Here is a 22928-nt window from a genome sequence, read left to right as displayed (position 1 = left end):
TTTGTATGGGTGCTTTTTTATCCAACCTGGGTACGCTTCCTCAATGTGTGCTGAGTTCTAAGTGTTCAGTTGAGGTCACCAGCTTTAATAACTTAGAGATGCGCCTTTTGTGATAAATCTTATCTATAGAAGTGCCCATTAGAGAACTATGCAGAAAGAGGACACAACATTAAAAAGCATTAATGAAAAGTGGAAACATCCCAAGTTTTTCTAGGTTTCTAAATTGGCCAGAACCTCCCGTACTTCCTGATGAAGATGAATCAGAATTTGTGAGCAATGCTCATATTTTCATTTTCTCACCAAGAACACAATTCTAAATCGAATCTTTTAAAAAGCCCTGGAAAGTTTCCTTTAGCAATGAAACTAACATTTAACTACACCACCAGCTTTGTGTAACATTCCTTTCCTGATAGTTGGATGAGCCCCCTGGGGTTGCCTCCTTGGGGCGCAGACCTCTCCTACCTTTAGGGTACTGAAGGAAAAGAACTGCCAAGCGGTAGGGGTGGCACATGAGGAACTCCGTAGGAATGTAATGTATGATTCTATATATGAAGCTACGGGGTCCTACCACTCTCTCTTTTCCCTTTTCTTTTTAAAATCAGAGTTGGTACCTATAGGCTCTCTACTGCCACTTTCAAAACCTGCCTGCTAAAACCACTTTGAGGGCTCAGAACAGAGATTTGGGAAGGGCGGGGGAGGGAAGGGGGTTCTGTTTTCCTAAGTCCACCAAAATACTAATTCAGAACCTAAATTTGGAGCCATGATAGAGACTGCAGTCTCAGGACCCCTGAGGATGGTCCTTGCTGATGTATTTGGGGAAGAGGTGTGCGGGGTGGTTGGGAAGGACAGGGAGGAGAAACAGATAGGAAGGGCCTTCACGGATGGCCAAGTCCTATAGGGGAAGCTGAGGTTCAGGAATGCAAATTGCCTGGGGGACGTCTGACGTGACCTTTAAACCCGTAACTGAGACATGGCATCTGCATCTTCCCTGGCCCACCGCTGGGAACTCCAGAAAGGCAGCTGAGGATAGACCAGCGGTGTCTGTAACCACTGGAACAACCCACAGTCTCCTCCTCGGAGGGCCATGGGGGAGGAGGCTTTTGAGTGAGAGTAAGAAAGAAGGGAGGCTGAAGGAAGGGGAGCCAGAGGTGGGAGTGGAAGAGGCAGCTTCGCCCAGGGCTGATTGGCTCCCGAGGCCAGCCCTCTCGAAGCGGTTTATAAGAGTTGGGGCGTCCGGGCGTCCAGCCCGCTCGCCCGCGCGCCCGGAGCAGCGCCCGGCTCTGAGCGCTCCCGGTCGAGGCCCGCCTGGCCCCGCGCCGGCTTTGGAGTTGGCCGCGGGCACTTGAGCGAGCGGAGAAGCAAGAAGGAGGGGAGCGCCCGAGAGAGCGGGCGGAGCGCCATGCGCCGCGCCAGCCGAGACTACACCAAGTACCTGCGTGGCCCCGAGGAGATGGGCAGCGGCGGCTCCAGTGCCCCGCACGAGGGCCCCCTGCACGCCCCGCCGCCGCCCGCGCCGCCCATCCCGCACCAGCCCGCCGCCGCCTCCCGATTCATGTTCGTGGCCCTCCTGGGACTGGGGCTGGGCCAGGTCGTCTGCAGCGTCGCCCTGTTCCTCTACTTCCGAGCGCAGGTGAGTGCTCGCCTCCCCAGCGGGCGCGGGCTGGGCGCACCCACCTCGTTTCTGCCTCCCGCACCGGTGGGAAACTGAGTCTGGACGGCTCGGCTCACCAGCTCGTGCGGATTCCGGACAGGAAAGTGACTAGAGAGGGAAGGTCCGGCTCGGGGACAGCCGGGCGCGGGGCCGGCGCGCTGGCCCTGGTCTCCGTGCGCGCACCGGTCTCGCAGCGCGCGGAGGCTGAGCGCGCCTGGGCTGGTGCTTTTGAATTTCCCCCGGCGAGACCGCATTGGTCGCTCACCTCTTGTGCAAAGTATCACACTTTCCCTTCCTTCCAGTTCTCAGTGGGAGCTAAGAATTAATTTATGCCCGGTTAGGGGGAAAACGAGCGCCTTCTCTTAAGCATGGGGCCTTTCTTCCCTTCCCCGCCCACCAGAGGGTCTGGGTGCCCGGGGCCAGCTGCTGTGTAGGTACCCTGTGCTCTGGTTCGCGGTGCTAGTGCTGGGGGCGGGCGGCCGCTGGAGCCCCGGGTGGGGATGCCCAAGTTGGTAGAAGGGCCAAATGACCGTGCGGCCAGAGAAACCAGGGCTCGCTCACGTGGGCTGGAAGAAGAGGGAAGGACCCAGGCGCCTTCCCACCAAGGTGAGCAGAGGAGGGCAGATGGTGGCCAGGTTCTCTCCCCTGACAGAGCCTCAGGACAGTCTAGTCTAGCAAATTACCAACCTTTTACCAGATGAGGACGACAGCTTGGAACTGAAAGGAAGGGGTAAATGTGTAATATTATGCTTTCTGGTGGTTTATGCTCTTGTGTTTTCTTGGAAATTGCAGTGCAGTTGGTTGGATTCATTCAAATACTCTTGTCTGGTGCTGTGAACTCTTTCTCAGAGGAAGTGGAGGGCTGACTGTGCATTTTTTTTTGTTTTATGGGAAAAGAGAGTTGGGTTTGGACTTCATTGGTTTTCAGATTCAAAGGTGATTACTAAACCCAATTGGATGCATCAAAACATGGCAATGCCTGGAGTTGTATGGGTTTTTGACACGTGTCAGAGTTTTGAACTCTATTACTTGATATTATAGGCTTTTTGTTAAGCTTTCATTATCCACTAGTTTGCGTTTTGTAGAACTAGTTTGATTATCTACTAAAACAAAGGTAGAAATAATATGTGCAATACTTTAGAAAATTTGTATTTGTGTAGTAATAAACATAATCTATTGCAAGATTTTTTTTCTAAAAACAACTTTGAGTGATTTACTTGCAACACAAATCTATATGAAAGTAAGGAAATGTTTTTCTTTCATTGGAGTATGCTGCCATCAAGAATGGGTGGTTTGCCCTAGCCAGGTTGGCTCAGTGGATAGAGCATCGTCCTGTGGTCCAGGTTAGATTCCGGTCAAGGGCAGTACCTCGGTTGCTGCCCTTCCGGGCGCGTGCAGGAGGCAACCAATCGATGTGTTTCTTTCACATCCATATTTTTCACTGTCTTCCCCTCTCTCTTCCACTCTCTAAAAATCCATGGGAAAATATCCTAAGGTGAGGATTAAAAACAAAAGAATGAGTGGTTTATTTATTTTCCCATCTAGGATGTTGTTTCCCCCACCCCCATTGAATGCTTGTGTATAGAGTGCCTGCATTGCACATGGCACTATTCAGTACTAAGCAGTATGAGTTTAGAATCATTTATTCAACATACAATGTCCACTGACTATGTGCATGGCATGGTGCCAGTAATGGAGAAGCCTACAACAAAATACTTAAAATTTTTAGTCAAACAAGAGGCCAGCATTCAGAAAAGGGCCTGAAGAGGCACTAGTTCTCTACCTGTTATCTTCTCTAACATCTGTGCGATAGGACATCTTCACAGCAGGAACAGTGAAGTGAGTGTTCAGCACGGGAAGAGCAGCAGGGAATAAATGAGTTCTAGGGACCATGAGCAGCTTAGTTTGGCAGGAACCTTGGAAGTTGGGTAGCTACATAGGAAAGAATGACCTGCTGAGCTCTTATTACAATTGTTCAGCTTCTTGGTAGGATTTCTCAATATTGATGGTCTGGTGTGATGAGGGGTATTGCCTTCTGATGATCACCTATCATAACTTAGCCGTCTTGATATCGCATGGATAATAGTGAAGCCCTTTTCCAAAGTAAACATGTAAGTGAGCCTAGCTAGAAAATTATCATTTGGAGAATGTAATGTAATGGTATTTCTGGGTACGATTTTCCTAAATGGCACAAAAATTAGTTTTCTCTAAGACTTATGCAAAATATATTAGCCATTACTCTGAACCCAGTTTTGCACTGCATTTTAAAAGGTCACCTCCTTCAGTAAAGAAGTAATATTAGGAGCAACGTGTTCATAAGAACACACCACTAGGTCTGGTTGCATTTTATTGAGAATGAGATCCATGTTTGATATCTAGAGGATGCCTGATAATTTAGGGATAAATTTTGAAGTAGTTACAAATGAAATGCTATGATATCTGGAGTTTGTTTCAGAATAATGGTGGAGAGCGTGGGGGAAGGGAAGTGGTTATTTAGAGATGAAACAAGGTTGGCCATGCCTTGGCAATTTTTGAAGCTCATGATGGGTATGTGGGTGTTCAAGCTACATTTTTTTTTCTACTTTTATATCTGTTGGAGGCCTTTTCAAAGTTCTAGCTAAGAGAATCGACTCATTTTGACCCGTCACTGATTTAATATTTTCACTTATGTTAGCTCTTTGGGTTAGAACTTGGTACCAAATAAGAGATAGTTTTTTGGCTCCCACTAAAGTTGTGGATCAACTGCTTGGGGTTTGTGAATGCATTTGAATTAGAATGAAATCATCTGATATCAAGATAACATTGCACTTTACAGTAAAAAAACAACAGCAACATGAGAGAAAGGGTCCAATTTTATTGTTTTTATTTAAAGGGGGAGAGGAGAAGCCATACAAAAAAAGTTTAGTTTTAAATGCATTTAGAAGAATGTTAAAAATAGTGTAAAAATTACAGTGACTTAAGTTATTTTTTTCTTCTTGCCCGGCTGGTGTGGCTCACTGGTTGAAGGTCCACCATGAATCAAGAAGTTGCTGGTTCAATTCCTGGCATATACCTGGGTTGCAGGCTCGATCACCAGTAGGGGTGTGCAGGATGCAGCTGATTGATGTTTCTATCTCTCAATCCTTCTTTTCTCCTCCTCTCTCTCGAATCAACAAAAACATATTTAAAAACATTTTAAAAAATCTTTCTTCTCAACTCATGTTTGAATAGTTAAAATGAATCAATCTCTTTAATTTCTGCGGATCACCAGTGTTTAAATGAAGAAAAACAGGCACTAGATCCGGTGTAGATTGGCTTTTCCCCCACCAACTTTGCCAAAGAAAAAACAGCATGTGGCTTGTACCATATACTTACCACATAGTACGCATACTTTGGGTTAAAAACACACCAACACAACACCTTCTAAACAGTTGCTTGTAAAATGTATGTGCACTTTTCAACCTTATTCAAAGTTTAGAGATAAGCTTTTCAGAAAACTCAATCTCTGTTGCCCTTTTAAGTCCTTTCCCCAACCCCCCAATAGGCACACCAACCTCTCTGGCTGTGTGCTACCCAAACAGGAGAGCAGCCTTTACTGAAAATCTGATTTCGAGGTGTGCAGGCTGCCTGTTTGTAAAAACAGATAACGAAATAGTACAAATGTCAAGCATCCTGCCTCATTTAACCCTTTAAATGATTAAATTTCAAGGAAGTTTTTTTTAAATAATTGAGTTTTTAAAAATAATTTCATATGAACTACATCATCTGATAAATGCATTTTAAAAGTCTATTTTAAATCAGATATTCAAGCTTTAGTTAATCTTTTCAGACATTCCTGGGTACAAGGAATTCATTTGTAACTAAGTTTACTGTGATTTTTAAAAATTAATTTCTGTGTTGAGTTTAAGTTCCATGAAGATAAAAGGACTGTCTGTTTTGCTCACTATCTTATTCCCAGGATCTGGCATGTTTAATTTACTGAAAAAGCTTTTCAAATGATTTGCAACACTAGAACTATATCCATTTCTAATTTGTAATATGTGCATTATCTAATTAGTGACTAAAATAGACGAAAAAGTATCATTTTTTTAGTTATTCAAATTTTCTGTCTAGACTGCTTTGTAAGAGATCGGTGGAGTAGGAGGTACACTCTGAAACAGTGGTTCAAAACTGCACGTTGAAACGCTGTGGAGAGATTCAGTTGGCCCCTACTCTCAGGGATGTTGATTTCAAATTAGAAGGGCGATCTGGGCATAGACATAAGAGAGGGGACAAACTCTCTGCAAATGATTTCTTTGCATCAAATCATTAACCATTATTAAGTGCTGCAGCATTTTGGTACTAATTAGTGTTATTTGTGGAAACATTTTAAAATAGGTATCCAGGGAAATTTGAAGTCACTTTAATAGCAGACAATCTATATATATATATATATATTTAAAATATATTTTATTGAGTTTTTACAGAGAGGAAAGGAGAGAGATAGAGAGTTAGAAACATCGATGAGAGAGAAACATCGACCAGCTGCCTCCTGCACACCCCCCACTGAGGATGTGCCCACAACCAAGGTACATGCCCTTGACCGGAATCGAACCTGGGACCTTTCAGTCCGCAGGCCGACGCTCTATCCACTGAGCCAAACCGGTTTCGGCTATATTTATATATTTGACATTGAAAAGCATTAGTTGTCCAGCGTTAATGTACATCAGAATCAGTGGGATCCAGTCAGAATGCAGATTTCCAGGTAGTGAGTGGAGGCTGGAGGGTGGGTGTGGGGGAGGCTGTGATTCTGCATTCCTAACAAACTCCCCCTGAGCCCATGACGCAGCAGGTGTTCGCGCTATACTTTTAGTTGTGAGACGCAAAGGGACTGCTATTTCTGTTAGATGATACTTCGCTTGTTGGCAGGATTTGAGTTGAACCAATTTTAGGGTTACCGCCATTTCCCCACTGACACCATATTGTTCCTTTAGCTCAGCAGTTTTTTGGTGGTGAGCCTACCGAGGCCCTTGCATGATTCTTCTTTCCTAAGGCCCGAACTCAATGACCCCTCATATCAGTTGCCCAGGCTTCCCTGGTTTTGTGGGAAACTTATTGGCCTAAGTGAGCTTTTCAAAAACAAAAATAAAACATGTGATTGAAAGCTTTCTTTATATAAAAACTCACATATTCTTATTTGTATTAATTATTTTGAAGAAAATATGAAAGTAAATATGGATTGCAAATAATTTTGTTTTATAAGTGATACCTTTCCCATTATTATAGGTAATCCTCATATTTTGCAAGACTGGGATAATAAAATTCATATTAGTGGGTGCACACTTGTTGAAAGGCTATCATTTCAGCTTGAGAATTTCAGATGTAGATAGGGTACTTTTCAGTTTATAGCTGATGGTTCTTTAATAAATTCAAACATCTTTCTGATTACTTAAAAAATAATTAAACCTGGGAATGGAGACTTGGTATTATTGGCCAAGTTGATTACTATAAATTAAGGCAATTTTTCATATTTTTCATCTAATCTGTACCTCCTGATAAGTAAATGCACAAGAAGTACCTTGAGTTTTTTAAATAAAAGGACAACAAATTAAACTATTATTATTAAAACAATTGACAGCTAATTATCTTTACCCTTTACTTGGCAGTTGAAACCACTACAAAGGCTTGTCAGAGACCTGGAAGGAGTGGGCAGAGAATTTTAAGAAAAGAGCAATACTTAAATGCTTTTGCTGGTACCGATTTAATCAGACCACCAGCTAGTAACTTGATGGCGATATATTGGGTGGGACAACCCCTTACATTACAAGAACTTTAGCATCCCCTCAGGACATATCCACACAGCCTGCTCAACCCCATGCAGCCATCCTCATCCCAAGTGGCACCAGGGCTCACCCACACACATTCCCGGGCACCCATGACAGCCCACCACTCCAGACTGAGAAGCAGTGATACAGGATTCAACAAGAAGGAAAATTATGTTCCAGCTTTAGGTTTTCTTTGGGCCTAGGAAATGGATTGCTCTCGCCCTTATTTAGGTTATTAAAATACACATTATTTTAAGAAATAGGCCAGACAAACATGGTGGTTAAGATAGTTGTTAATTTCATTTGACTTATGCAGACTTGGTGCTTTCAATATCTAAGTGAGCTCCATAATCCAGTCTAGCATGAGGCATGTGACTTGACAAAAAGCTTTCTCTACCTGCACTGACCCCATGCAAGATGATTTTGACAATTTCCCTATGAATCACGTGTTGAGGGTGATAACTACTCATAAGAATGAATTGGAAGTCAATGTTTTACCTGAAACTTATGTAATTTTATTAACCAATGTCACCCTGCTAAATTCAATAAAAATAATTAAAAAATCAATCTTTTTGCCAATTTGAAGGTAGCTGTATTAACTATCAATTATTGGGGACATGAAGACTCTTGAAAAAATGATTTTTTTTGTTCTTAAGTCAGACTTTATTAAATAGCAGAATGGTTAGTGTTAAACACTCTCATGTGCTTACTCTTTTGTTTTTGTTTCTCAGATGGATCCCAATAGAATGTCAGAAGATGACACTCACTGCATTAATAGAATTTTCAAACTCCATGAAAACACAGATTTGCAAGATACAAGTCTGGAGAGTCAAGACACAAAATTAATACCTGATTCGTGTAAGAGAATTAAACAGGCCTTTCAAGCAGCTGTGGGAAAGGTGAGTCCACATTGAAGGTTATAAGTCAAGGGCCCTCGTTGATTCTATTAATAATGAAATTAAAATTGGCTAAGTGCTATTGACTTTATTCTTTTTTATTTTGAGAATTTGTAGAAGAGCTAGAGAATTGTCTTAAGGGATTAGGAGAATTGTTTTGAAGTTGTTGGTTGAATACGGTGACCAGAGACATTCATGTTCATGGAAATATTCCTTTTTTTCTTTCCTTTCTTTCTTTCTCTTTTTATTTATTTATTTTTTTTTAGAGAAGAGATTTAAACTTACACTTGGAAGGATGACAAAGATGGCTTGTGGTAGTCAATGGGTCAGTTTGCTAGTTTGAATTCCCTGCCCTAGAACATTCCCTCAGTTCAAAGGACTTTCTGCTAGCTATTTCCTTCATATTTGGTTTTGTAATACTAGGATCTCCTATTCTATATCTGTTGATCAAGGGCTCTGATGAGAATAATTGTAACTGGTCCATTGTTGTCATCTACGGTGAGGAAGCAGGCAAGAAGACCAGGAAATGATGTGATAGGAGAGAAGTTCTGTGTCAGTTTTCTCATTTTCTGGGAGAGCTGGGTGAGAAGATAAGAAATGCGGACAGAGAAGACCAGTGACTTCTATTATGCTGACAGCTCCAAATGAAAATCACTTGTAATAACTGCTTGTTTTACTTTCCTGGGTAAGGTCACTTGAGAATTCATCAGCCTTGGAATTATTTTACTTACTGACTTTACCCAAAACTGAGTAGAGCTCAGTGACCCCAATGCATGCACACCTGCATGGATTCTTGCATCTAACATTATATCCAAACCTCTAGTTGCATCCACCATTATATTCCAACTTCTGGTTGCAACTTCCTGGGCTATCTTTAATCATCTTAGAGAAAATCCTCAAGTTCTTAAGTTTCTTAAATCTAAATTGAATTTGAATTCAGTTTATTTTTTAAAAATTCACTTATAGCAATAGTTTGTTTTAAAAAGAGGATTTATGTTAGAGGCAGAGGTAGGGTGATGAAGCTATTTGTATAATCCTTAAAGTTGATATTTGCTATATTTTACCAAGTCTAAGATATCACCAATTTTCAACTGACATTATTTTATGGATCACAAAGAAAGAAAATAAAAGTTGACTAAGAAATGAAACAAAATATTCATAGAATCTAGTTACATCTTAATTTCAAATTACGTATAAAATGTAAAAAAGGGGCATCATAGAATCAATAAAGTGCAGATTGCTCTTATAGTTATGAGAATGTATTACTTCTGAGTATCAATTTTCATTATAATTAATGTGTAGGTGCTTAGATTTATGCAGTAGATACATATTTTAAAATGTGGGTTTAAATTCAATCTTATTTACTTATAATTTTTGAGGTATAGCAACAGCAGTTTTGCTAGTCTATTCATTTTTGTTGTTTTGTTTCATTTTCATTAGTCTGCTTTTTATTCTTTTCCCAAATACTTAATATTCTACCTACAACAATTATTTATATGTAATAGAAGTAATCCATTAATTCAAAACTGAACTCCTAGTTAAGGTAATTCAGACTAGGTAAATGATTGTTTTCTAAATTTTGTTGGGTTGACCCAGATTGTACATCCTTACAATGAAGGGAAACTTTTACTTTCATTGGCTCAGTCTTAAAAGTTATCCGTTGTATTTCTTCTGGAAAAATAAGTATGTAATATCAGCCCAGATGACGTTGAAAATAAGTAACGTTAATAAGAACAGATACTATTAGTATTCATCTGAGAATGCAAGAATGGTTCATCTTAACAGGTCAAAGGAGGAAAACTTTATAATCTCATAAACACTAAGAAGTGATGGACAAGTTTTTTCTTTTATTTCGGATATTTAAAATTTATTAGAAAATAAAACTAGATAGTTTAGTTGATGTTATCTGAAATTGCTCAAATTAACAGTTAGCTAATGGTGAAAAACAGAGGCATTTCTCTTAACACAAGGAAGATGCCCAGTGTCCCCATGATTTTTACCACTCAGAATGTACTAGCTATGTAATTACAAAAAAAAAAGAATGAAAAAAGAAAATATGAAGATGTGGAGAAGGCAGAATTTGTGTTGTCATGTGATTGTATTCTTAGGAAGATTCAAAAGAAACTGAAAGGCTACAAGCAAAATAAAATGGTTTATAAAAATTAATAAATAATCACCACTAGCTGCCCCCATTTCAAACAATAATTAGAAAATATAAATGAAAGAGTCCATTCATAACTGTTAAAAATCCCTAAAAAGAAAACTAATAAGGAATGTACAAAGCTTATGGAAATAAAACTAGGTAACTCTACAGAAGCTTTTAAAATTGGATTGGTTAATGTAAAGATGTATTATGTAAAGTTATAACCGATGAAAAGACAACACCGACTTTAAAATGGAACTTATTGTATGTGTGTACATAACTTTATATATATAAAAGCCTAAGCAACTGTTATGACCGGACGACCGGCCAGTAGCTATGACGCTCACTGACCACCAGGGAGCAGATGCTCAATTAAGGAGCTGCGTTATGGTGGTCAGTGTGCTCCCACAGCCAACATCCTGCAGCTGGTCAACCTCCCACGGTCCCTCCCCCTACCCAGCCAGCCCCTAACGGCCCTGATTGCCAGCCAGGCTGAGGGAACCCACCTATGCATGAATTCGTGCACTGGGCCTCTAGTATAATATAAATTTATTTTAAATAAGTGGGTATAGTTTGAATTATTAAAAAATGGTGCTGGGCCTGACCAGTGTGGCTCAATGGTTGAGCATTGACCTAGGAACCAGGAGGTCACAGTTCGATTCCTGGTCAGAGCACATGCCTGGGTTGCAGACTCAATCCCTAGTAGAGAGCATGCAGGAGGCAGCTGATCAATGATTCTCTCTCATATTGATGTTTCTATGTCTCTCTCCATCTCTGAAATCAATACAAAATATATTTTTTTAAAATGGTATTGGGACAATTTATAAATTTTAATAAATTTGCAATGTACTTAATACATTTAATTTTTAATACCTTTTTAACTTATTAAAAAGTAATAACCTTATGTCATGTCCTATGAGAAAACAAATCCCAGAAATGGAGAGAGTGACCAAACGCTGTCCCCTGGCAGTTCTGCAAGACCTTCTGGTCCTCCAGTGACCTTTTCTGCCCTTACCTGAACCATCAAAAATCACCTGTTCATTGTCTCACTTCCTTTGATATTTCTGAGTGACTGCCAAGATAGAATAATAAACCAATTTATATTTAAATATGTTGATGAGCAACAATGGCAGAATATTTACTATTTTAGCAGTCTTTTGGAGACATGTTGCCTCATCCCAAATGAGTAATGTTAAGTATAAGCGATTCAGTACCTGGCAAGCCAGAAGGAGAAAGATCTGTGGGCAGACAGGAATAGCCAACTGCTCTTATTAAAGGGACATAGTTTTACTTACACTAATAAGTTAGTGTAACTCACAAGATGAGTAGAATTTTATTTTATTAATTTCACAATTGTTTTTGCAGTGTTATGGGGGCGGGGGAAGCCAAGAAAACCCACTTTACCTATTAACTGCAGGTAATAATATTATACAAGTAATACTTTTTAAAGAATAAGGACTTCATGATATATCAAAGTGTGTTTGGAGGTAGAATATTTCTTCCCCCAGACAGAGGATCTTTAGGAAGGAGACGAGTGTTATCCATACCTTATCATTAGAACCAACCAATGTTTACTAAGTGCACACACTGTGCTAGGCACTTTGCCATAACTTCTCCTCTGCCTAATGGTTTACACTTCTCACCCTTGCCAAGTAATGATTTTCCAAATGTGTTATCCTTTGATAAGGATTATTGGTTAATGTGACATTCTACAAATCTTGCCAAAACAATCAGATTTCTCATTTCTCTTGCCAATGTTGAAAATAGGATAGATGTATCAGGCATATATAAGTAGATTTATATCTTAGTTTTAGTTCTGATATAGATATTGAGTGAACCCATGAAACAAAATTACATGTGTGGCTGCAATAATTATTGAGAGATCAACCCATCCAGTGGTAACAAATGCTAGACATAAGCACAATATCACATTGTATGTGTGGAAAAAGTGGTGTTTACCCAGCCTCTCTTTGGTCAGACCAGTAATGCTGTTTTCCCCCCTTTTTTTGATTGTGGCTGGGTTTTCTTGGCTGTTTTCCCCCTTTAGCACAGAACTCTGAAGCCTCTTAGTGATCCAGTCCTACCAACCACAGTTTTCAAAGTCTATCATAACAGTCTGTGACAATAAAGAAAACGTTAGTACAAATACGGTGTCCGATTTATAAAGCAATTCCTGTTTCCAGCTTTGGCAGCCTCTGTGGCCTCTGCCAGTCTGAGGAGCAGAGCGGAGAGCTCAGGCCTAGGCATAGGCCTGCCCCACGCAGGCAGGGAGGTGCTGGGCCCTCACACCTCTGTGAGGCTTAGTGGAAAGCCATCGGTTCATGCACTAAATATCCATCCTGAGCACCTGGGGCTGTGACGGCCTGACTTCAGTATGCCAGATTGTTGATTTCACATTGGATACCTATTTGCGAAGAACTTCCTGAAATTTACTTGCAAAGGTAGTTGAAAGAACTATGCAAGAGAGAGATTAATATAATAATTGCACAATCACTTTGCTCTCCAAAGTGAGTTGTTCAGTATATTCAAGATGATCCCCTAGGACGTGGGAAGGAAGCATGGGGATTTACATGTACATGTAATTTTTAGTATTAGATTTTTTAAAAAGCTATGTGTTTGAGACCATTTTATAATGTACCAAAAAGACAGGGGTGGGCAAAGTAGGTTTACAGTTATTCCCATGGAAAAATAATAAACAAATAAATAAATAAATAAATAAATAAATAAACAAGAATAAACTGTGATTCACATAGTCACAACTGTAAATCTGCTTTGGCCAACCCCTGTACAGGAGTTGTTGTTTTTTTTTTTACTTAATATTTAAGAAATATGTACATTTGGGATTGATTATTAATTATTTTTCTGAAAGAGCTGCACAATCAGAAATATTTAGAGATCGTGGAATGAAGCTACAGGCTCCATCAGGATGAGAATGACAGCTATTTTGCTCATATTGTATGAGTATATCACACCTAATTTAGTCTCAAGAATGAAAGAAATGAACAAATAAATATTTGATGACTTATTGAACTCTGTAAACTAATATTTTGAAATAAAAGCAGACATCAGTCAACTCATAAAGCCATTCGGAATGTTATAAACCTAGTTCTCATTTATTTGATGTCTTTTCAATGCTAGGATTGTTAATTATTAATATTACTAGAGGCCCAGTGCACAAAAGTTTGTGCACTCAGGGGGGATGGGGGGGTCCATCAGCCCGGCCTGTGCCCTCTCGCAGTCTGGGACCCCTAAGGGGATGACCACCTGCTGGCTTGGGCCCGCTCCCCAGGGGATTGGGCCTAAGATGGCAATCAGACATCCCTCTGGCAGCCTGACAGCCCTCGGGGGATGTCCACATGCCAGCGGGGAGCAGGCCTAAACTGCAGTCGGACATCCTTAGCGCTGCTGAGGAGGCAGGATAGGCTCCCACCACCACCGCTGTACTGGCAGCCATCAGCCTGGCTTGTGGCTGAGCAGAGCTCCTCCCATGTGAGAGTGCCCTGACCACCAGAGGGCAGCTTCTGCATTGAGCCTCTGCCCCCTGGTGATCAGTGTGTGCCATAGTGACCAGTCATTCCCAGTCCTTCTGCTGTTAGGGTCAGTTTCCATATTACCCATTTACTATATAGGATAGAGGCCTGGTGCACGGGTGGGGGCCGGCTGGTTTGCCCTGAAGGGTGTCCCGGATCAGGGTCGGGGTCCTGCTTGGGTGCCTGGCCAGCCTGGATAAGGGGCTGATGGCTGTTTGCAGCTGGTCACACACCCTTCAGGGTGGGGGTCCCCACTGGGGTGCCTGGCCAGCCTGGATGATGGGATGATGGCTGTTTGCAGCTGGTCACACCCCCTTCAGGGTGGGGGTCCCCACTGGGGTGCCTGGCCAGTCTGGGTGAGGGGCTGAGGGCTGTTTTCAGGCTGGTGGGTGACTGAAGCTCCCAGCCTCTCCTTTTTTCTTTCTTTTTTTTAAATTCTGGGATGAATTTACCTTCTATAGCTGTCACTGGAGCTGAGAGCAGGCTCCAGCTCTGAGGCCGTTGCTGGCTGAAAGCAGGTACCTGGGTTTGTTTAGATTCTATAATTGAAACTCTGTTGCCATCAGCTCTGGCCGCTCTAAGCTCTGAGGCCGCGCTGGCTGAAAGCAGGTTTCTGGGGTTTGTTTAGGTTCTATAATTGCAACATTGTTTCATCCGGAGCTCAGAGCTGAGCTGCGGCAGGTGGGGAACGTTGACTTCCTCCATCACTGGAGTAAGCAAGCCTCATGTTCATGTTCGCTTCAGCTGCCTGGCTGCGGGCTGCCATCTTGGCTGGAAGTTAATTTGCATATCTCGCTGATTAGCCAATGGGAAGGGTAGCGAAGTTATGATTAATTACCATGTTTCTCTATTATTAGATAGGATAACCTGAGGCAATAATGCAGGTTAATTTTTGTTACAAGTTATCTTCATCCTGATTTTCCCCTTTAGTCCTATTTTTCTCAGCTCTCTTCACCTCTCCATAGCCTACAAACTCTACAGGAGCTGGTCTGTAATGTGAACTAAAGACATGATTCTGGCTCCTTTTATGAGTACAATTTTATAAAACTCTCCAATTTCATTCCAGAACATGAAAGGCCTTTAACAACTACCAATAAGTTATCTTGTTTGTATATTCTTATATTCTTGACTAACTGCAGTTGATCTTTGAACAACATGGGTTTGAACTAAGCAGATCACTTTAACATGAATATTTTTCTCTAGCTTACTTTTTTTGGAAGAATATATGATACATATAACATACAAAATGTGTTAATAGATTGTTTTTGTTATTGGTAAGGTTTCCTATTAACAGTAGGCTATTACTAATTAAGATTTTGGGGAGTCAGCAGTTATATGTGCATTTACAACTGTTCAGGGGCTGGTGCCCCAAACCCACACATTTTTGTGTGTGTCTGTTTATGTTAGTCATTTTTATTGAGGAAGATTTTGATTTTTTAAATTTAAATTCTTTATTGTTTAAAGTATTACATGAGTCTCCTTTTCCTCCCATTGACCTCTCCCCAGCCACTCCCACCCCCCAGTACATGCCCTCACCGTCCACCCCCCCTACTGTCTGTGTCCATCAGTTATGCTCATATGCATGCATACAAGAACTTTGGTTGATCTCTTACCCCTTCACCCGCTTGCCGTCTCTCATAGGTTGGACAGTCTGTTCCAAATGCACACATTTTTAAAGATCAACTGAATTTCCTGGAGTCAGTGAATCTCTGAGCCTCCAAATACCTACTGGAAAATGGGGAGTATGACCAGAGAGCCATCCTTATGGAACAATGTACTCTTACTTGAAATTCTTTTTATTTCCTTGAGATCAGTACATACTTAACCACATCTCTTGCAGGATTCACAATGAAAATGCAAAATATTCCCTGATATTAAGAACTGTGTACCCCAAAATTAACAAGCTTTGATCTCAATGAAATATTCACTGTTATTTGGAATAGTCTATGCTGCTGTAACAGAGACCCATCATTCAGTGAATTAAATAAAATGCAAGTTTTCTCTTGCATGCAATAGTCTAGAGGTGAGCAGTTCAGGGCTGGTGGGAAGGCTCCTCCATCCTCAACAGGTACCTTCTATCTCTAGGACCAAGCTAGCTTCTTTATTTGTTGTTCTTTCCAGACAGAGGAAAAGGGAAGAGAAAAACTGAGGCCAGTACCTGGGAAATGACACATCCTCACCTCTAACAGTATACTATTGGTGGAACTTATGCATAAGACCACTTCTTGCTGCCAGGCCAGTGTTGCTCAGTTGTTGAGCATTGACCTATGAACTAGAGGTCACAGTTTGATTCCCAGTCAGGGCATATGCTCCAGTTGTAGGCTTGATCCCCAATAGGGGTGTGCAGGAAGCAGCTAATCAATGATTATCTCTCATCATTGATGTTTCTATCTCTCCCTTTCCCTTCCTCTCTCTGAAATCAATAAAAACATTTTTTTTAAAGACCAACCTCTCTACTAGGGCGACTGCACAGTGTTGTTTCAAGCTGAGTGGCCACTGCCCACCAAAGCTTGAGGAAGGGGATTGCCTATAACTAATGAGAATAGGAGAGAATGGATTCTAGGGACAATGATAGTTACTGATATTCACTAAACCTTATGTGAGCAAGAAAGTGGGCTCACTATATGAGCAAGAGTTAATTAACTCTGCGAATACACAAATCCATGAAAAATTTGAATGGTCAAGATTTTATTTTCTAAAGTTTAAAATACTTTAGAATTATTTAGTTTTCAGGAATGAAAGAAATTTAAAAGTAAATTTAACAGCATGCATCTTTTTGAGAAATTTCTGAAAGTCTGTTTCTGTTTAGGCATATGCCTCTGTGATCTTTGAATAAACCTTGATCATCATCTGCAGTTGGTAGTAGGTTTTGTGGATTCAAGAACATTAATTTAAAATCAGAAAGTTCATCAGAAAGAGTGTTTGTTTTTTCTATATGTAAAGCTGATCCCTTAGAATTCCAATGTCAATTATTATAAGAAGCCTATTTCCATTTTTTTAAACTAAAGTACATAAGAAATAAATTAGAATTTGAGTAGATGTTAGCTGCTTATAATTGGAATTGTTATATAGATATTATTTTATGTTTGCTTTTTAGTTAAACACACACACACACACACACACACACAAACAAGGGGAAAAAATTAAACTCCATTCACTATCTCTTTGCCTTTGTATATAAGAATATGTGTCCCAAGAAAATTTTTTTGTAAACCCACAAGGAAACTTGGGGTTTGGGCCACTGTTGTTCCCAAATCAAGATGTTAGTCATGCAGTGGTTTTCCAATGGGATTTCATCGCTGTTTGCCATAACACTTTTGGGAATTGCAGTTCAATCAAACCCAGTCATATCTAGCATTTGTAAAAGCTATCTTTATGGGAAAGCTGAAGTAAGACCCATAGAATTTTCCTACAACTTTAAGGCCATTGTCTGTTTTTGTCCAACCAGGGGCTATTGACTGTGATGTGCTCAATCTCAGGGCAGACCTGGGGCAGAAGATAGGATGGTTTGCAAGAGGGAAATAACCTGTGGGTGGTGTCATTGGCATTGGGCTTATCTTCATGCTAGAAGTATCCCGGCATGGTTAGAAAGCTATTGTGATTTGACATGTTTTAAAAAACGGAGAAGAGGAAGGACATGCCTGAAAGAGGGGCATCTAATTGTGTGGCATGGGATCTCGGGCAAAGATGTCGGAAGTGAACAAAGCAGAGGGTCCTGGGTTTGGGAGGATGGTGGTAAAGGACAGACTGGATTGCTCCACCCGGAGTGGCTGACCCCCGGAGAAGTGCAGCCTGTGGAACTGGAGAGAAGTGTGCCCTAGAGCAGTGTTTCCCAAACCTATTGCTCTTAACCACTTGGGGCCCTTGTTTAAAACAACAAATAAATCAATAAGAGGCTCCCAGATCTTTCACAAAGACTCTGATTCGATCGTTCAGGACTAGAGCCTAAGATTTTGGAAATCCTCTCCTAATAGGGCTGGGCTGTCTTTGAAGGAGGGCTGTATATAGCGCCTGGGACTAAGAAGGCATTGTGAGGATCCTGAGGCGAGAGCCCCGGGAGGACAGGACAGCCATTGGTGAATGGAGTGACTGTGTGTGAGAAGGAGGTCAAGCCTGCGTGGTGCAAAAGGTGGGCCTTGGGAATTGCAGAGAGCAGTCTGTATCTGACATGACCAGACAACACATGTTTGCTTGAACTTCTTGAGGTTCAAGGTCTGGGAGAGTTCCATCTGTGCTCAGTGGCCCCACCAAAGTGAAGTGCCCAAAGCTCCCTAACCTGGCTGTACCCGGTCCTTCTGCCTTCCTGCTGTGACTCGTGAAACACAGCATCCTGAGCACCCACAGGACTCCCGGCCCCTCACTGCCTCCAGTAGACTTCGTGGACTGGATGGATGAATGAGTGATGCATCCTTTTGATGCCATTCCAGACCATTCTTTGTGTAGTCAGGTTTCTACTTGTCTTTCAAAGTTCAGTTCAGGCATTACTTCTGAAGGAGGCCCACACTGAGGCCCAGCTGCCCCTCTTTGGGGTTAGGAACCCCTCCTATGCATGCCAGGGCTTCTCGCATTCACCCCGTCATTGCATCAATTGTGCGAGTCTGGCATTGGTCTGGCTCACTCGCGTGTGAGCTTTTCAAGGACGTGGACTGTATGATGTTTAGGTCCTCTCCCCAGTGAGGCTAAATGAAAGTGTACAGATCCTGTTTAATGAGTAGGCGAGTGATCTCCGCCCATCCCTATTTTTTGGTCATCAAACGGCAGGTTGTGTACTATTGCTAGCAGCTCGCCATGTAAGATTCGTACGGGCGAGATAGAGGCCACTCCCAAGCATGGTGCTTTTCCTGCCTCTTCAAGAGGGGAGTTTCTTCCCTCTTTGGAGCATGAACACTTTAGGAACCTCGAGGCTAGAGCCCTTCACTGGCCCTCTGCCCCTTTCCTTCCTGGCCTCATCTGCCCACAGTGGCTGGCCTGGCACCTCTGCTCCTCTTGGAGTCTCATCCTAGCAGTCAGGGACACTGGGGTGGGTGTGTGAGGGTCAGCCTTCCTCAGAGGAGACGAGGTTCTGTGAATGTCAGGAGGCAACATTATGTTTAAGGAGGAGAAGAAAGCAGAGACATGGTAAGCCGCACAGTTAGTCCAAGATGCGCCACTGCAGTTACTCTGCCAAACCCTTGCATTGCACGTTTTAAACAAGTACCATAGCACAAGACATTTTAAAATTGGGCTGTTTATGAAGACTAATATTGCTGTCCTAAGGCTGCTTTATGAAAACCCAAGGGGACCTTTAACTGTGGCAGAAGCTTCCTCATTTAAACCATGACGGTTAAACAATAAAAACTAATTTTCTGTTCCCAGTACAGCCATCACGCTGCCAGGAAAGCATCCCTCTGCTTTAGGAAAACAAGGGCACTCTCTTCTTCAGCCCTTTGGTGGGGAGAGTGCGTTATCTGTCTGCAAAGACACGTCTTTCCCAATCAGCAGGCTCCTCCGAGAGAAATGAGCCCCTGGTGACCGTGCTGGGGTGGGAGGAGGAGGCCAGTCCACACTGGGTCAAGCTCTTCACTGAGGATTTTGAGAGACGGTCGTGGGATGGCGGCAGCTGGTTCAGTTAGGAGGTGAAGAGGTTAGGAGGTTAAAAGGGGGTACTTGGGTGGGAGGGAGGTAAATGCACATTTAGAGACTTTGTCTTTGAGAGAATGTTTTGCATCAGTAATTTCTAGTAAGACAGAGTATTCAGGGATCAAAATGCAAAGTTACCAGTTTTAGTGGAGATGGCTCTTACCTTCAGGATTAGAGGGCGGTGCTCTGTCTCCTCTCTCCTCTCCCCTGCTTCCTGCTGGGATGCTGGTGAGGAGCTGCCCGCCTCTGCCCAGTGCTCCCGTCCCCTCCTGTCCTGGGACCCTGCAGGGCTCTGCTCCGGGGACCCTGGCTGACCAGCACAGCCTTCGCTAGACCAGTCATGATGGGCACCTACGTCTCAGTCGTGTTCTATCTTACTTTGCTTTGAGGTATTTTTTGAATGGTCCCCATTGGCTCTTCATATGGAACTGGGGGGTCTCTATCCAGGAGCAGATAGGATGTCCCCATGTTCTGTGGATTTGAAGGTCCGTGTGAGCTTTAGGGGTGGAGGGAAGTCAGAGGCTGAGACAGCGATGCTAATCCTGTCTCTTCAGTTGCTGCACAGCACCTGGTGGGTATGTTCTCTGTGCCTTATAAACCAAGAACGCCATGGAAATAAAGCCTTTACAGTTAAACACGAGCTGCCTGAGGGAGCAGCTGTACATAAAATCTGCACGACCCCGAGGGCAGGATGCTTGCTGGGAAAACTGACCGCAAGTAGTTCCGTGTGGCTGGCACCTTTGGTGTTGGTGTTCAGGGGTATCTTTAGGGCGGTGGGGCTTGGGGGCACAGGAGAATAGTGGGAGAGCCTGGAGCAGTAGTTGTGTGAGGCCTGTTAAACAAAACACCAAAATCAAAGAAAAAAATTAACTAGACACCAGCAGCGTGGCCGGGTGGGAGAGACACGGCGTGCATCCTCTCAGGGTTTGCAAACATCTCTATCCATCAGGTACAGGAGGGGAGAGAGATGTAAGCCCCCGAGAGCTGACATTAGCTGTAGGCAACGGGGCGGCGGGAAAAGGTGAAGCGGGCAGCTCTGGGACAGGCAGAGCTCACCGGGAATGGTGCTCCCGGTGGATGGGCTGTGGGCAGCGGGGAGCCCGAGTGTGACAAGAAGCGGAGGCTCCTGGAGTTGGATGGTGCCTGGCTTAGCGATCTATGGAAATAGCCACCTGGACAGTAGCCCGAAGTTCCCACAGACAGATAGGAGTGTGAGCAGTCTTTTGTCTGAGCTGGTCCACAGCTATTAACAAGGCTAACCGTTCTGTCTCTTGTACTCTCTGGCGCTGTAATTTTCATTTCCATCTCAGAATGCTCTCCCCACCGGGCCTCCCCCCCCTTCTTCCCCCCCTCCGGTAAGGAATGTGGGCTTGTTCTGGAAGCCCCTGGGCAGCCACTGGAGGGTTCTGAGAGAGAAGGAGCGCGCTCCTGTGTGGGACTCTCTCGGTGTGAGGAGAGCAGGCCGGGAGAGGCGGTGGAAGGCCTTCCTGCTGGAAGCTCGAAGGAAGGCAGTGGTCCTCCCGCTGGAGGGGAGGGCATGGGTTTCTGAGCTATTTACAAGGGGGATGTCTGCAGGACTTCTTCGCAGGAATAGAAAACTGGCTACTCATTTTCAGAAAGCACCCATGTGTGGCATTCATGTGCTAACGTGGCTGACGAACACACTAATGTATCAAGCTGGAGAAGAATGACATGAAGGTTATCATTAAGATGTTAAAATAAATGCGTTACATATGTTAACAAGTGTATGAACCCTGTGTTGTATCTGTCAGACGGGGTGTTACATCCTTGTTCAACCAGCCAGCTGTCCCTGCAGCTGCTGCTGGAGCTGTGGAGGGAGGCAGCCGCCTGAGACCCTGGCTGCGAGCTGTGCCAGGGGTTTCCAAAGCGTCTGGTGTACAGGTTCCTTCTTCTGTGCTCGGATCGCAGGTTCCGCCCGGATCACACAATGCACAGCCCGATGCACAGGGGGGATTTCCAGGCTGATAAACCCAGACTCCGGCAATTTCACCTTTTCAGGGAATCTTTACAGCTGGGGATGTCCTCAGTGGGAACTTACATCTATTTGTATTATTTTGTAAGACAAAAAACCCCCACTGCAGTCAAACAAACTTAAGCCCAATTTAATAGCATCACTGCTGAACTGGCATGTTACCGAAGTCTTGTTTGGGGCAGTCACCAGCCGAGTTTGCAGAGGCAGGCTTAGCTACCATTTGTGGACAATGTTAAAATTCCCTGGAGCAAAATTCCCAAAACTGCTCAGAGGAGTTGAAAATACTCCTAGGTGTTTATGTTTATTCTTATCCAGTACAATCTCTCCTAAGTGCCCCAGACTTACTGAGTTTGAGCCAGTTCTGGGATGTCTCTCTCCTCCTATGTTTGGCAAAAGATCCTAAAACCTTTAAAAAGAGGAACATCAGCCTGGCTGGTCCCAAAAGACTGCAAGATATGGTCTGTATTCATTTCCCCTGTCATGCCGCTGGGAATTGCACTTCTTGGAGGTTGAGTTCAGGAGAAGTTGAAGGACAGCAGTGTTAGAGACCACAGTTACACAATCACATCGATCCTTTGTGTACTTTCTTTCCTGGAGGCGACATTGTGAAATCCTAACATTTTTCTGTGAGTGAAATAAAAGTTGAGATTAAAAAAAAAAATCATTATCCTTTGTTTTCCTGTCTGCTCAAACGTACTCTGACAGCAAAGATGAAAAGTGAATGCAGTCTAAATAGGAAAATACCACAATGAGAAGATTTAAAAAAATGTTGTGAAATTTCCTCATTTCTATTGTTTTTAGACGATGGAGTGGGGGCGGAGGGCAGTTTCAAATCTGTGAAGCCTGGCGGTGGCTCCCCAGGCTTGTCAATTTGGACAGCGTCCACTAGGTGGCAGTGTGCTAGAAGATTTCTTTTATCCTTGACTTGGCAGAGATTTCCTTGGATGCTGACCAGTGGTTTAGTTTTCCTTTTTGTCCTGTTTTGAAGGGTGAAATGAAGCTACCACGATTTAGGCCCAAATTATGCTTATCTAAAATTAAATTCTCTGAAAAGCCTACTTGTTACAGTGTGACCATAAATACGTTCATTCATTCATGTGAATTTTCTTAGCAACTTACAGGTATTGTCATGAGCACCTTATAGAACCCAGAGGGAATTCCTTTTGTCCCTTGCATGTAACAGATACTAAACAGGCTGTATTCTGAGAAGGCAGATCTGTGGTCGCCCCGGGAGCAGGACACTGGGTTCTCTTTAGTGGCTCTTAGCCAAGAGAAGAATGCAGGGCAGGCCTGTGCCCAGCTTCCTCACCCTG

General features: G+C 43.0%; 1 protein-coding gene across 1 annotated transcript in view; it reads left to right on the top strand.

Moving 5' to 3' along the window:
- The first annotated feature begins 1054 nt into the window (after window positions 1-1054).
- TNFSF11 (TNF superfamily member 11) overlaps window positions 1055-22928 on the top strand; it is a 34090-nt gene continuing 12216 nt past the window's right edge. The window contains exons 1-2 of the mRNA XM_059684711.1: window positions 1055-1630; window positions 8166-8333. Coding sequence (XP_059540694.1) covers window positions 1400-1630; window positions 8166-8333 — 399 coding nt within the window. The 5' untranslated portion in view covers window positions 1055-1399. The remainder of the gene's footprint in view (window positions 1631-8165; window positions 8334-22928) is intronic.

This window comes from Myotis daubentonii, chromosome 2 (assembly GCF_963259705.1).
Source record: "Myotis daubentonii chromosome 2, mMyoDau2.1, whole genome shotgun sequence".
In the NCBI taxonomy this organism is placed as follows: domain Eukaryota; kingdom Metazoa; phylum Chordata; class Mammalia; order Chiroptera; family Vespertilionidae; genus Myotis; species Myotis daubentonii.
Note: the sequence above shows the minus strand (reverse complement) of the source record. Positions and strands in the feature narration are given on the sequence as shown.